General features: G+C 37.0%; 3 protein-coding genes across 3 annotated transcripts; 1 reads left to right on the top strand and 2 right to left on the bottom strand.

Moving 5' to 3' along the window:
* Positions 1-1627: 1627 nt before the first annotated feature.
* Positions 1628-4009, bottom strand: LOC110764073 (soluble inorganic pyrophosphatase 1-like). The gene is made up of 9 exons (XM_021966986.2): positions 3961-4009; positions 3233-3359; positions 3071-3099; positions 2911-2976; positions 2728-2835; positions 2474-2539; positions 2266-2386; positions 2065-2146; positions 1628-1932 (listed from the first exon to the last, which is right to left on the bottom strand). The coding sequence occupies exons 2-9, from the start codon at positions 3357-3359 to the stop codon at positions 1890-1892; spliced, it is 642 nt and encodes a 213-aa protein (XP_021822678.1). The 5' UTR covers positions 3961-4009; the 3' UTR covers positions 1628-1889.
* An 833-nt stretch (positions 4010-4842) lies between these two features.
* LOC110764069 (Protein kinase superfamily protein) lies at positions 4843-7859 on the bottom strand. The gene is made up of 3 exons (XM_021966981.2): positions 7007-7859; positions 6304-6387; positions 4843-6084 (listed from the first exon to the last, which is right to left on the bottom strand). The coding sequence occupies exons 1-3, from the start codon at positions 7782-7784 to the stop codon at positions 5012-5014; spliced, it is 1935 nt and encodes a 644-aa protein (XP_021822673.1). The 5' UTR covers positions 7785-7859; the 3' UTR covers positions 4843-5011.
* Positions 7860-10306: 2447 nt separating this feature from the next.
* On the top strand, positions 10307-15822 carry LOC110764064 (Protein kinase superfamily protein). Its single transcript, XM_021966976.2, has 13 exons — positions 10307-10917; positions 11039-11156; positions 11514-11572; positions 11966-12033; positions 12740-12833; positions 12927-13007; positions 13163-13274; positions 13442-13496; positions 13621-13931; positions 14008-14369; positions 14668-14956; positions 15043-15113; positions 15231-15822. Exons 1-13 carry the CDS (start codon positions 10666-10668, stop codon positions 15465-15467), a joined length of 2109 nt encoding a protein of 702 aa, XP_021822668.2. The 5' UTR covers positions 10307-10665; the 3' UTR covers positions 15468-15822.
* Positions 15823-15877: the final 55 nt, after the last annotated feature.

Genomic DNA, 15877 nt, shown 5'->3' with positions numbered 1-15877 from the left:
CGCCGCGCGGCTATACTCCATAAATAAAATATTTTAAACGTATAGCCGGGCTATACTCAAAAATAGAATTTTTTAAACGTTAAGCCGCGCAACTATACTCTATAAATAGAAAATTTTAACAGTATCGCTGCTCCACTATATTGTAAGCAGAATATTTTAACGGTATAGCCGCGCGGCTATACTCCAAACTAGAATATTTTAACGGTATAGCCACGCGGCTGTACTCTAAAAATAGAATATTTTAAAAGTATTGCCAGACTCTAAAAATAAAATATTTTAAAGGTACAGCCGCACGGCTACACGCGATGAATAGAATATCTTAAGAGTAAAGCCGTGCGGCTATACCTCAAAAATAGAATATTTTACAAGTATAGCCGCCCGGCTATACCCTTTAAGTAGCATAATATGGATATCTGTTTTTTAATTACTTTAATTTGTAGTAATGTTTTAGTTATTATTTACTTACTAAATAAATAGTATTTATATTGAAGAAAAAAAAAGAAAAATTGAATTCCTGTTTATTAAGTAAAATAATTCATGAAGTTAATTAAAATATGCCTTTTTTTTGTACGTTGGAAATCTTGTAAGTGAGTTTCTGACTATTGGATATTCAGTATTTATAATACTGATTGCACCCTTTCAAACCACAGCTGTCATAAACCTATGTTTTATCCTTTTTAATTTAAATTCTGCTGTGCAAAAACGAAAAAATAAATTACTTATTTTGTTTTGAGTGTCTTAATTAAATTTCTCCACAACCCAAGAGTCCCAAGGCCCAAGTCTTTGATTAATATAATTATTATTAATCAAAGCCAAATCCGAAGCCAAGCTTGGAATTAGGGTGGCCCTACCACTAGTAATACCAAAAGAGATTGGACTTTTGCTCTATGAATGTCTTAGAGAGCCTGTGCCAAGTGTTAAGTAGGAGAACTTAAAACAACGTTATTCTCGTGATATAGAAGATTTTCCTGTTAAGAAGGCCAATAATACATTATACATGAGATATTAACTTATTATACCAAATTTTGGACACCAATTGATGTTATAATGTTTCATTTGTTGAGCTTTATTTATTCACAACAAATAAGAAATTGTCACATTAGTTGGTGTCCGAAAATGGTATCTCTAGTATTATTGTTAAGATGTACATAGTGCTGGCCCATTTGAGCAAAAGTAGAAAAGGCAAGCGATGCTTTTTGTATTTTGTAATCCTCAGCAACATCAATGCTTTATTTAGCTGGTAAATGCGATTTTGGCCCCTTTCTATGCATTGGATTGTCAATCTGTTAACCAAGGCCTTTTAACCAGATAGTCAAGATATTGAGTCTACCTTTCTGTTTTCCAACTTGTGTCTTTGATTGCTCATAACTATTTGTTGGATTTTTGCTTTTTGGGTTAGTTTATTGTCAAAATCTAGACTGCTGAAAGTTTGAGTCTACCAGAAATTTAACAGCTCTCCATTCTCTCATGTGCAAATTTTAATAGAGAATAAGTCATCGATTTTAAATTGGATCTCGAAATTTTCCTTCTCTAAACTATAATGCGCAAAAGGAGATAAAGCAAATTGAGAAAAGGAAATTGATTATAATTGTTCTTATACAAATTCTAAAGCCAAAAACATTTGAACATGGTACTGCTTTGAGTTGTCTCTAAACCACATATAATGGAAAGTACCAGGTAGCAGAATTGTGATTATAATTTATAATACAATCAAATTTAAACATGTAATGTAACAAAATTGTCTGGTCATTTTGATTAATCAACCGAACAAGGTCAATCATAATCCGAAACACGAAAACTAAAACTTGAAGTTTCTTTGCCTCAAATCTTCATCTATCATTGATGAAATGACTTATTGTAATTGGTGGAATATTGTAGCCTGTATGTGTTTATCGCCTTAGGGTGAGCATTATGTACTCTGCATAAAGGTCCCTGCACCAAGAAAATTACAAGTCAGGAGAGTAAAGCATGGTGTTTTTTTGGGCCTAATTGAATGATTTGTTTAGATACAAAAGTTGTATCTCTTTCTTGACTGTATATTTTCCCCTTTGTAGAAAGTCTTACATAGAGTACTGGATGGCTTCAGCAGCTTTGTTGGAAGGCAAAAACTGGTCAACTGCAACCTCTTTGTTCTCATTCTTCTTGTCTATGCAATATGTTAAGAAACCACTGTGCAGTTCTTCTCAAATTGTAACAACTCCTAAAGAACATTTAAACATCTATAAAGTAATGCATTAAGTTTCAAAGCAAGATTGTAAAGGATACAGTCTTCAAAGAAGCGACGAATCTCACAAAGGCGATGAGGGGGAAGCTCTTTGATGTCAGTGTAGTGATTATAAGCTGGATCATCGGCACAGACTGCAATGATCTTATCATCTTTCTCTCCCTGGATGAATCCATTAAAGTCAGTGCTCAAAATTCAATAAAAAGTAGCAGTTGAGTTTCAATTTGCTAGAGAGCTGTGGAAGAGAACCTGGTCAATCATAGGCATTAGTCCAATGGCTTTGGCTCGCAGAAAACAACCCGGAAGAACAGGTTCCTATTTAAGTTCAAAGATACAAATTAATGCCTATGAAATTCAATACCTGTACTCAAGATTTTGTGAAAAATATATACATTCAAGCATTTTGTCTGTTTGGCAATCTGTTCCAATTTCCATCGCCGGTTGAAGGAATTTGGTTATCAAGAATTTGCAGAACAGATGAATATTACAATCTAAAAACTCACCTGCATGAGAACTAACACATCCAGTGGATCATTGTCTTCACACAAGGTGCGAGGGATGAAACCATAGTTATGAGGATAGACCACTGACGAGTACAAAATCCGATCAACCTGAGAATTTACTTAAATATTAAGAACAACAATCTTAACATACATAAATATATATATAACCTTGTTTTTTCGTACCTTAATTAGTCCTGTCTTCTTGTCAAGTTCATATTTGACCTTGCTTCCCTTTGTTATCTCAACAACCTGAACCAACCCAACAAACAATTCACTTTGTAGCATTGTTTTGCTTCAATAGCAATTTATGCTAGTTACTTGATAAGTTGGAGAGGATACATACACAATTGAAAATATAGGGAGCTTTAGGTCCTGTAGACAAGAATTTGCAGCATGATTAGTTTCTTCCAGTTTAAATGATACCATGGCACCAGGGAAAAGAAAAAGAAGAAGAGAAAAGCAAAGAAGAAGTTGCAGGGATATATCATGGTAAAATTATAAGTACCAATTTCAAGATCATGCCACGGATGTGCAGCAACTGATTTCCTTGACAGAGATGAAAGAATCCTCTCATTTAACTTGGGAGTTTTTTGGCGTGGTACTGTTTGAACTTCACTTTCTTCATCAGCCATCTAACCATAGGCAGGCAAAAGGTAAAATGTAAAATATCACATGCAAACAACAATTAGGATATTTATCTCCTTTGCTCTGTCCATGTTTAGCAATATGTAAATAGAAAATTTGGACCCTACATCAACAATAGATCATGGTCTAGGATTATCCATTAGCATTCTAGATATGGTAACTGAAGGAGGATGATGAAGATGTAGGCATCAAGATTACTAGAAGATTTGAGGTAAATCAACAAGTGCAGTCCCTCATAATTTTACATTTTTGTACAAAATTCCAGCTTATAAGATAGCTACTTAGCTAGTTTAGTTATGTTCATTGTGGTTCAAAAGGTGTTTAAAAATTATTGGACTTCGAAGGCTTAATTGGTAATTAATAGACTAACAATGCATATCGAGCTAACACCCTTTCTCACGTGCAACCTCCTCCTAAACATGCAAAGGCGAAGAAAGATCGAAGATTTCAAACCCAAGACAACATCTTCGGTTTACAAAGATTGACATAAAAAAAAGGGATCTATGAGATTAAATAACATGAACCCCAAAAAAAAGTTTGATAGTGTGATTGTATGGTATAATAAAGAATAGGTTGAAGCATACGCACCTTAAGAATGGTTAGGGGGTTGAAATAGAAACTTGTAAGAAAGAAGATAGTTGAGCAAATAAGTGTTAAGATTAGAGTCTTTGGATGATATTCATATTTATAGTAGGTTGGGAGGGAAAGAGAGGCAGGGATTGGTCAAAACTTTGAGGCACTGACACATGTCTATCTGAGAGAGAAGGTAGCTGCAGACCCTACCTGTTAGGCTGAACCTTGGAAGTTAGTTAATTTTTCATGTTAGTTATAGGACATTCTAGCTTTATTTTCTCAGATTCATGGTAATGGTGTTGCATGCTACTTACTAATTTCTGCTTCTTGAGGGTAACCATGAGGCCCATATATAAGATTGCTCTGGTTTGCAGCCAATGAGCAATGCAATGAAATTTGAACTGCTAAATAAATTCTGAGTTTTAATTTTGTTTAAAAAAAAAAAAATCATCCCATTGTACAGAACTGGTGGATTAACAATTCCTATTGGATCATTGGACGATCTCCCCAATTAATTATGATGATATAATAATTCATACCACTTTTGCATACTGTTTATGTCTGATTTCTATCAATTAGCATGTCCAAATCCACTGCTTCTGAGACTCAGAAAGCGAGCCCACTAGTGTTCTTTAGAGACATTTGTCTTGCAAAAGTAATATTTATATAAAGTCATAATTCTGTTTTTCTATATATAAAAAGAAATATTTATGTGTAATCTATTTTTCTTATTTCACAAATTTATGGACTGATCAAGGCCTCTGGCAGAGAGGTAGATAGAGACACCATGGAAAGAGAGTAAGTTTTGATTAGGGTTAGACTTTCTTCAACTCTGTATATTCATCAAATGATGAGCCTTTCTGTTGATGCACATGGGCATGCAGGCAGGCAGGCAGGTATATTATATATGCAATGCAAAGTTTTGAAGTTTTGATCTATTTTAATTCACTTCAGCTGATGTACAACACATAGAAGTAACAAAGAGTGCATGTAAAACTTCTATGGAAAGTGAAAATGGACAGCCAAATTTGTTGAGCAGCAGTTTCGAGGACCGATCAGAACAAATTCAAGGCACATATGTTGAATCAGGAGACATGGATATCATCTGAAGTAGGCTGGAGTTCGAAAATGTTTCCTCTAGCGCAGGCCCCCTCTTGCTACCTCCATCACTGCTGTCTCTTCTAATATGTACTAGTTCCCTGGCAACATCATACATTCCCAGCTTTCCATCTCCACCAAACAACAGGCACCTCATGGCAAGGTCTGCAACGGTCTCTATCTGCTCGCGCCTATATGAAGGTTGCTCGTGATAGTAGAGATGTGGATCCACAATCTCTTCTAGCTTGCCACTCCTTATCTTTTGCAGGGCTACTGTAGGTAAGTCCAAGCAATTTGAGCCTGCAATAATCTCAAGAAGCATGACACCGAAAGCATACACATCGTTTTTGTGAAAACGCGAATCTTCATGGGTGTGTGACTGAGAACCATCTCCAAGACTTGAAATCAGTAGCCCGAACCCAGCAACTTTACTGGAAAAGTTTTCATCAGTGAAGATGTAAGCAGATTTGAGGTCACAGTGGAAAATGGGAGGAGAAATCTCATACTGCAAAAAGGCAAGAACACTAGCTGTTTCAGCAGCAATGCTCAGCCTCTTGTACCAGTCAAGAGCAACATTTTGTCCTCCTCTTTGATGTAAATGTTCCTCGAGGGTACCGTTTGCAGGGTATTCGTATACTAGTAGTGGAGTGTAGGCCAAGTCAATACAGCATCCAAGTAATCGGGCTATATTCCGGTGTAGAACAGCAGATAAAACCTCGATTTGTGATAGGACTTGAATGAGGTCTTTTTCATTCTCACATTCTACCTTGTGCACAGCAATGTGCGATCCATCCCCAAGAACCCCAGCAAAGATAGTGCCATTGTTTCCACTTAAAAGTTTCTGACCCTCTTCGAATCCTTTGGTAGCTTCCTCTAGCTCATGGTAAGTGAATAGCCGGGTCCTACTAGCTTTCCGGAATGATATGGTGCTTTGAAAGTGGGGTTTCTGAGCAGGATCAAATGTCCCCGGTTTAGCAGGACGCTTTAGTAGACACACCAGTGCAATCAAGGAGGCTATGATGAAAACTGGAGCAAGAACCCCTGCAGTTCAAGATGTCATGATATTATACTCAAGGGGAATGATGAGACAAATTCAGGGAAATTTATGATTGATTATGTCATAATTCATTTCTTCAAAGGGAGAAGTTGATACGATTGAAAATACTTGTTTTTAACTGGTAGATTAAGTAGCCAGACAAGAATGCATAGGAAGATTTAATGCAGACATGGGTTTATTTTGCTTATTGTGTTGTCACTTACCAGCTAAAATTACAAGTTTTTTTCCACCACGCTTTTTCTTCAAGCAATCATTCCCATATGCTTCCTTTCTGTCCTTAATGCAGGCTGTCAAAGGCATGCCAAATATAAGTGATGCCGCCGTAAATATAGTGGCGGCTTGGAGTTTTCAGCCACACCAACAATGTGAAAAGAAAAATTAAACAAAACAATTATTCTGAAGGCATGCAATTGATTAAAGAATATCAAACTGCTTTATCTTTACAAAGGCTACAAATCATACATAGGCTTTTTTAGGATGATATAAAGAAATGCAGAAAGCAAGAGTCTCAACCTTTGCTTGTGATACATAGGATCTCTAATAAAATAAATCTGCAGAAAGAAGGATATATAAAAACTTTTCTTTGAATAAGTTAAGAGTTGCCTCCATCACGATGACAATCATGGCATACACAGAACTAACAGAAGATAATCATATGCACTAATTAAGAACAATGCATCAATAATGACTCAATAAGCTATGTGTATTACAGAGTAATTCAATCTGATAGATAGTCAGAATTTGTTTCTTAAAGTCAGAAGTGGAAAGTTCAAGCTCACATAACATCAATCTTTCTATGGTAACTATAACCTAACAAGCGGATATAATCATGCCCAAAATGAAGCTACCAAACAAACTTGATGAGAAAAGCTTGATGATTTATAAAATATCCTAATAAATACTCACATTTGATGCATCCTTCCCCAGTTGCAAAGCCATCTCCAAGGAACCCATCTTCACAGATGCATCTCACCCCTGCTTCAACCACTGTGGCATTGGTAATGTAAGCATTGCTAGCACAAACTCCCTTGGATGAGTTCTTTGGTACTGCCCATTCCAATTTTACCCCTCGTTTTCCCACGTTGGACCCTCTTTGAACAACCCAACTGGAAAATCCCCTGCATCCAAACTTGGAAAACACTGAAAACTTTTCGCCGAAATGCCACACACTATGATCAGAGAGAGGGTAACAGCAAGCAGGAGAACCATTCACATTGCCGTCACAACCAGGCAAATCATTTGTTTCACATTCTGTCTTGCACAAAGAAGAGTCCTCACAATCATACAAACCAATTACATTCTCAACTGAGACACCAAAGTGGTCATTTCCCAAGAAATCAAAGGAGTTCAAGTCATTGTACTGACGGCAAGAAGGGGAGCCTGGAAAGTCCACTAGTAGACCATCAGAGAAGAATTCTAGCACCCGGTAGCTTTCGGAACCAATGTTGAGGAAAAGGGCAGTTGAGTTTAGGCATGAGAGATGGAAAGCATCAGAGACTGAACTACAAGACTTGTTCAAGTGAAATGGAAATGGTAGTTGAAGTTGTCCACATTTTTCATGGCACAGCTGGTTGTGAAGCAAATTGGGTTGTTCTAGTTTCTGGTGTTCATGGAGGGAATTAGAAATTGATAAGCAATTAGAGAGTCCAAGGAGAAGAAAGGAAGCCAGATATAGAGGTAACATAGCCAGTACTGAAAGTGCTGACTGGTGTAGAGAATATTTGGAAGGAAAAAGATATACTAAAGGAAGAAGAAGACTGAAGGCTTGATGAGACTGTACCTAGTAAATAGCCATTTTGTTGCAATGCTTATATGCTAGTGGCAGTTGAATAAAATAATGAGGGAGTTTTGATAGTGTAATATCACTCATACATAAATATTCAATACAAACTGAAGCTCATGTTCTGCCATGTCAAACAACCACGTGACAATGCTGAGTGGCACAGCAGTCTAGTTAAAAGATGGTACTTGTGTTTAACTAGAGTGTCTTACCACTCGGCATTATTGTCACGTGACAGAAACAACCACGTAGAAGTTGTTCTCGTCTCGAGAGGGCCCACGGAGACTAAGGGCTAGGTGATGACTTGGCAAGATGAGGAATGTAAGGGCGGTTTTGAGGGTAGTATAGCTTAGGAGTTTGAAAAAGAGGCGACGATTTATGGTCTGTGGAATGGGCTACAGTTCGTACCGTATATTCATATGGAATGCTGTGCATTCTGTGAGCGTGGCCAAAGTGTGAGCTTTCCGATTCACTTCAAAGGCCTATATAAAAAATAAATAAAAGATTTGAAGATATTTATAATATTTGCATGGGCTTCGAGATTTTGGTATTATAATGGCATTAACGTACAATTAAGTATGTAGTTTGAGAATTACGGAATGTCAGATCCACACAATACAATATCATTATAAATTAATATTATCTTAATGCAATATTAATAGAAATTAATATTATCTTTGCTATTAAAAAGAGGCTAAATTATGTATCTGCTGCTATATACTATGCAACCAAGTTGTGATCTCAAGCCCCAATGCCACGCTTGGTGGGTTTTCATAGCCGCGTTTCTTGCAACAAGGCTATGACATCTGTGCAAGCTCACAGAGTCACAGTTGAGTTGAGTTCACTCTCTCAGCCAATTTTTTGAAATTTTGGTCAAAAATGAGAAAATAATTTTTTGGGTTTAGCATTCTTTCTTGGTGCTCATGTTCATGTTGTGAGTTGTGACCTAACTCTTTGTGTTGGGATGACAAAATTTGGGTTGGGGTACGTGGCTCAATCTTGTGTGTGTTCCCCAGCTCAAATGTGTTTAGGCTGGGCAAAGAAACCAAGTAGGGGGCTGCTAGAATAAGTGTACTTAGTTTATATTGCAAGTGAAGAGGTCTTTGTTGCCTCATAATTAATCTCCTAAAAACTCAAAAACACTTGAAAAACCAGTTTGGAGAAAAAAGAAATTCATGAACTCAATTGTTATTGCACTTAATCACTATAATAACGGTTGATAAGTAAGGGATAATTTTCTTCTATAGTTTAAGTTTTGAAGTGTTTCTCATTGATGTCGGAATAGACTTATATAGAGGCTGGGATGCAATGGCAACTTCATGCCTATACCTAACTACGTTCATGTTTCTTGCTAACATTAACAGTTGTAGGGGGACTACACTAACTAATTAACTAATCAAATAAAATTTCCCTTAAGCTGGCAATGAGATCAATCACCAAAAATTAATGCTTAGTAACATTAAATAATAACATTAGTGTATTATGTAGGCTATAGCCATGAATGGTTATCAACTCATCCATGGTTTTGTAGCTTCTACCTTTTGGGGTCCTACTACAATCCATTTGGACATGACCAATCCCATGGTAAATAAACTTCTTCAATTTGGGCTTGGTAAGTGACCCTGCCTAGCCCAATCTCCTCAAATGGTCTCAGTCGCTAATGCTTTAAAATTTGTCATCCTTCCCTATGTTTTCACAGAAAAATACAACTTTTATACATTATATAATAAAGCATCCCATTGTTGGCTGGGTGCATTGTTTTCAATTCTTTTCTTCTTCTTCTTTTTGTTTTTTGTTTTTCAATTTATGCTCATTAATTTTTATTTATTTCTGGTTCTATGCTCATTAATTCTCAACAACCATGTTGTGGGTTTTTCTCTATTTTAGTTATGTAAATTGAATTACATTGTTCCAAAACAAAATCCACTACAACATTCAGGTCTCCTGGGAATCCAAAACTCGATGTTCCTTTCCTTGCAGGTCTAATCTTATGAGATCTTGATCTAGACCAGGACACCTGTGGGCCTCTAAATTTGTATATTTGTCTAATATATGGGCAAGTGCAGTGAGCTCACACCAATACGCAAGAAAGTTAAAATCAAACATGTTTTACCATTTTGTATTCATATGATCTGAGGGATTTCCAATCTGGGCCAGGGTCCCAATCACATAGGAATTAGGGCTGGACCAGGAATGAAAATTTGGTCATGGTTGGTTTCTAGCCAAAATAGCTACTTAATTGTCATTTATTTTTTGACTAAATTTCTTGAATTTCTTTAGCTCTGAATGAGGTAAAATCTCAAAACAAATACAATTAGAAACATAAACAGAGCATTTACCACAGTAACCAAACTTAAAAACCTCTGCTGATATTAAAGCTATCCACTCAGCACTCGGCACTCAGCTCTCTCTCTCTCTCTCTCTCTCTCTCTCTCTCTCTCTCTCTCTCTCTCTCTTGTGCTGTGCTTGAAGCGCTCATTGACAATCGGCGTCGTTTTTCCACGCAAAAAGTAAATAAAGTCTCTCTCTTCCTTCGGTTTTGGTTTTTGGTTCCAAAAATTCCAATATGACCATTGTTCCCTTTATCCTCTTAAATACAACAAAACCTCCACTCCCACTTCCGCAACAACCAGCATCATCATCGTCGTCATCATCAGCATCCATCTGCACCGTTTTCATATCAAGTTCATAGCTTTACTCAAAACCCACAATTGAAATTGAAATTTTGACAATGATCTTCTTCTACAGCAAGCATTAGACAGACTTTGTAGACTGTACGGCACACATGGATTTTCGGGACCCAAACCCGAATCAGTCTCGCCTCATCGGAGACTACATACTGGGTCCGAAAGTCGGGTCGGGTTCATTCGCGGTGGTTTGGCGCTCAAGGCATCGCCAACTGGGTATTGAAGTTGCTGTTAAAGAAATTGACAAGAAACAGCTGAGCCCAAAAGTCAGCGACAGTTTACTCAAAGAAATTTCCATTCTAAGCACCATCAACCACCCCAACATCATTCGCCTTTTCGAGGCCATCCAGGTACCTTTTTTATATTTATTTTTTCGAGGTTGTTTTTTTTTTTTTTTTTTGGTTCTTAGTTATATATACATATTTATATCTGTGTGTAATGTCGGTGACGGTGGTTGGGGATCTTTTGTAGACCCAGGACAAAATTTACCTTGTGTTGGAGTACTGTGACGGCGGTGACCTGGCTGCTTATATTCATCGACATGGGAAAGTTTCGGAAAATGTTGCCAAGCACTTTATGAGGCAATTGGGTATATTTTTTTTTTCCCTCTGCTCAGCTGTGCTTTTAATTTGAGTTTTTATTGAAATTCATCTTTTTTTGGTGTTTAGATGATTGGGTTTGTGCTCAATGACTTTTGGATTAATTCCGGTTCTTCAATTGGATAAAATTTAAATACTTTTAAAATGGTTGGCCAGTTTGGTATCTGTTCTTTCTTAGAAATAATCTTTGGATGATTGGATGATTGGATTTTCGTTTATGATTAGGCTAATGGGAATGTTCTTAAATGTGATAGTTTGCCTTTTCTGTTCTGTTTTTGCCCTCTGTTTCTTCTGATAAGTAGATACTAATGGACTTTAACATGTTTAATTTGGATTTCCCTGAGCAGCTGCAGGATTGCAAGTGCTTCAAGAAAAGCACCTCATTCATAGAGATTTAAAACCACAGGTACTGTGTTATCATGATGAACCAGAATTTTATATGTTCTCCATAAAGTCAATTGTAGGTTATCTAATCCTGAGGGCGTTTATCATAGGCACATTAATCAGCATAACTTGCAAATTTGTCAGGGAATTATGCGTTTTTGTTTGGTCACGAGTCGTGACTCGCTAGAAGTTTGATATGTTAATGACGTTTGATATATTGTCAATTACTGTCTCTCTTCAGAAGATATATATACATATATAGATATAGATATATTGTCGATTACTGTTGACAAATTTGGCGTTATATTGTCGATTACGTTTGACAAATTTGGCATTATATTGTCGGTTACTTTTGACAAATTTGGCGGTTATTCTGCTTGGTTAGTGACTTGTCGATTTCTGGTAAAACTTGTAGAACTTACTCTTGTCAACAACCATTGAAGAAACCCCACTACTGAAGATAGGGGATTTTGGTTTTGCGAGGTAAAAGTTTAATAATCTTTTTGCATTGCCATTTTCCATATTGATTGTGAACTTACTGCTGCAACTGAAGTAAAAAGGCTGCCGCCTGTATAGTAAATGGTGTACTTATTTAGTTTACTGGTGTTTTTATGAGGTCTTGCTATGACAACTGTTTCATAATGGAGTGGTCCATAACTAACATATTCAACCAATGCCAGTACAGCATTATCCCACTTATTTGGCTTGCCGAGAAGAACCCAATAAAAGTTTTCTTGTGTCATTTCCTTTTACATTGGTGGTGTGATGCTTAGCCAAAAGCTCATTCTATTGTTTGGCCTTCAACTTGACCATGTGATAAGAATATTTTTTTGTTGAACATCAGCCTCTGAGTTCTCTTTGTTATTCAAACCTTTCGTTCATAACCTGTGGTTTATGAAAGTAACATCTACTACTGAGAGATGCAGATATCTTACTGTAACTTGTGAGAAATTTGAGACGGCATGAACTGTTTGGATGTTTATGTAGAGAAGTTTATTAAAATTATGCAAATGCTATCTAAAGCAAAAATTCAATTTGCTAAAAATTATCTGAAGCAGTTGAGTTCACAGGAAGAGTTTAAAAGCTTTGGTCACTTCTTTCTAGCAATAATTGAAAGTAAATTATTGGCGAGAAGTATTTCTAAATGTGTTTTGCACTTGGGCATTGCCTGGATGCATCTGTCTGCCAGATCCCTCACGCCCCAAGACTTGGCTGACACACTATGTGGTTCACCATTATACATGGCTCCAGAGATTATTCAGAACCAAAAGTATGATGCAAAGGTGATAGAATGTGAAAGTGACATTATTGACAAACTTGTAGGTATCTTTGCCATTTTTGTTGTCATCTTTAATTTAACATTATGGTCTTTGCAGGCTGATTTATGGAGTGTTGGAGCAATTTTGTTTCAGCTGGTGACTGGGAAGCCGCCATTTGATGGGAATTGTCAATTACAGGTCAGTGGAAATCTTAACTTTTTTTTCTTTCTCAGTTGTAAAGATTTAGCATTTTCCTCACTTTTTCTACCCAAATAAGGACTTGTAGTGTGAAATATTATACAAATATTTGAAAGGATTATCTTGTGTCTTTTAATGATTTTTGCTATATACAGCTTTTTCAAAATATTCTGACATCTACTGGGGTGCGGTTTCCACAAGGTGCTTTGGAAGAATTGCATGCAGATTGTGTAGATCTTTGCAGAAGCCTGTTACGTCAAAATCCAGGTCATGATTGCTATATTAAGGTGTCTCTGGTGTTATGCTTGTGTGTATTTAAAATTTACAATCACAGCTCAAGAGTGAGAATTTACTACTATTGTCGTGTGAATATCAAGAATTTAGTTAACCCTTCCACAAAACTACAATGTAAAAGTCAAAACTTGAATTTGCAGTTGAGCGACTATCATTTACGGAGTTCTTCAATCACAAGTTTCTCAGAGAAGCTAGGTAAAGCATTCCACAGCCTTCGAACTGTGTTATTCATTGATTATGGTACATTTGACATTTTGTACAACTTGGTATGTGTTAAGTATGATATGATAGATATTTATATACTCATATATATATGCAGTCAACCTGAATCAGCTCCTCAGAATGTTGAACACACTTCAGTACTATCACCGCTTATATCGATGGTTGAACAGTCTAATTCTTCTGTCTCCGATAAGAGGTCGCAATTGAATTCCAAGCATCCCATAAACTCATCTAGCAGAAATCTGAGTTCAGATTTTCCATCTGCACATGACAGAAAAATGTCACAAAAAAAAGATTGTGGCAGTACATCCAGCACTAGGAGTGTTCAAGGGCTTGAGCAAGATGTTGCATGTGATAGGCTGAGGAAATCTATTAATCAAGATCCAAACATACAGGATCACCTTCGAGGTTTGTATTTCAACTTGTAATTTCTTTTGAATGCTTGTGCTTTGTTTCAACTATTTATTTTGGTTTGCCTCTCCAGTTTCTGATTCAATGGAGTCCATTGAGAAGGATTATGTTATGGTCAATCCTCATTTTGCGTCAATGGAGAGTTTCTCTTATTACCTTGAAACATCCCTGCAACTTAAGTCCACTACGAGAGCTTCTATCAGTGGTTCAAAGCAGAATGATCATGATATATCAGTTGCAAAGAAAACAGAGGAGCAGGCAACTAGTTCTATTGGTGTGGAAAGTTCACAAACTTGTGGATCAGCTAAATCATCAACATCTTGTGGATCAACCCTGTTACTGGAAGTGCAAGGACTATCTATACTGCATCCTTCTACTAGGCTCCATCTGTTACATCAGTACGCTCAGGTTCTTGCAGATCTGTCTCAGGAAAAGGTGCATCACTCAGTTCTCCTGCACCAAGCATAATTTACTTAGTTCAATATCATGATGTTTTATCGTGTTCTAAAAAAAATCTCATCATGTTTTATTTACAGTAGTGTATTTTCATTTTTCTTTTGTTTGTACAGAACTCTCTCTCTCTCTCTCTCTCTCTCTCTCTCACACACACACACACAAACATACACACATGAGTGCACACAGAATCCTCACAAGGATTCACTTAATTATATTAGCATGATTAGACAACGGCTCTTGACTTTTTTATCAAGGTAATTGTTACTTTTGGTTGCAGGATAATGCAGGACTGTTTCTAGACTCATTTTCAGTTCAACTGGTTGTTTTGGCTATATGGAAGAAAGCTCTTCAAATTTGCAGCACTTGGAGTGAAGCGAAGGAACTACCTGAAGGCAGTTCGGCGAATGAATCCTCATGTGTGCAGGGAGGTGCTGGTTTGTCACCAAACGCCTCAGGAAGTGTAGATTTTAGCAGGCCTTCATCTGTTTCAATGTGGGCAGAGCAAGGCTTTATTGGTGCATTTGATCGGGCAGAGAAGTTATCCTATCGTATCCAAGATATGGATGGTTAGGCTGTCAAGAAACTATCTGTGATAATGCTTTCTAGTTCTCCATTTGAACTTTTGCTCCTTAATGTGTGATATATATTGCAGGTGCTGCTGAAGTGCCAGACGCGATGGAAATTATTTTCCAAAAAGCACTAGAAGTTGGAAAAAGTGGTGCTGTAAGTAAACTTCCTGTGTGCTTCCATCCTTTTTTCCATTTTTTTTTCATGTTACATCTGTAATCTTGTTTGCAGATTACAAAATCTCTGACCAAATAAATTTTGCCTGTGTTCCAGGTAGACGAGTACATGGAGAACAAGGGTAGTGCAGAAGCATTGTACTCGAAGGCTATGCTTCTGCTTTCTTTTATTGCGGGAGAAGCAACGTCCCTGCCACTTCACCCACCATTTTCGTTGACTCCTGCCAATAAGAAGCGAATCCAACAGTACATTGTAAACTTGGAGTCCCGTCGTATCAACTTCCTCAAGTCACAGCCTGCTCCTTTGCAATCTCCAGACTCCCGGACTAAGTAAATATGACCCTTCGTGTACAGCCATTGACAAAACCGGCTTTTTTTGTGCATATTACGGGTATGGGGTAAATCACGGCAAGATCAGCAAGCAGTTTCGAACTTTGGGGGGATGATAATGAGACATCACATTATTTACATGAGTGATGATGATTAGCATTGACATATATATATATATATATATGTGTACATCAGCTAAATAGGAACGTATATAATATAGCCTGCAGGCACTGTGGACACAAGATCACCCTTATTGCATGAGTTCCTGTAAATAAATTTCTCTATTCTTTATATGGGAAAAACTGTAAATATGGATGGTGATGGTGGTCAGTAAATGCCGAATTTCACGTTTATTACAATTTTTTATCTTTTCTTTTTTAATCTTTTTGTTTACAATGGGAGTTGAACTTGAAC

Source organism: Prunus avium, chromosome 2 (assembly GCF_965620075.1).
Source record: "Prunus avium chromosome 2, drPruAviu1.hap1.1, whole genome shotgun sequence".
NCBI lineage: Eukaryota > Viridiplantae > Streptophyta > Magnoliopsida > Rosales > Rosaceae > Prunus > Prunus avium.
The sequence above is the reverse complement of the archived record's forward strand: the minus strand, read 5'-3'. Positions and strand labels throughout refer to the sequence as shown.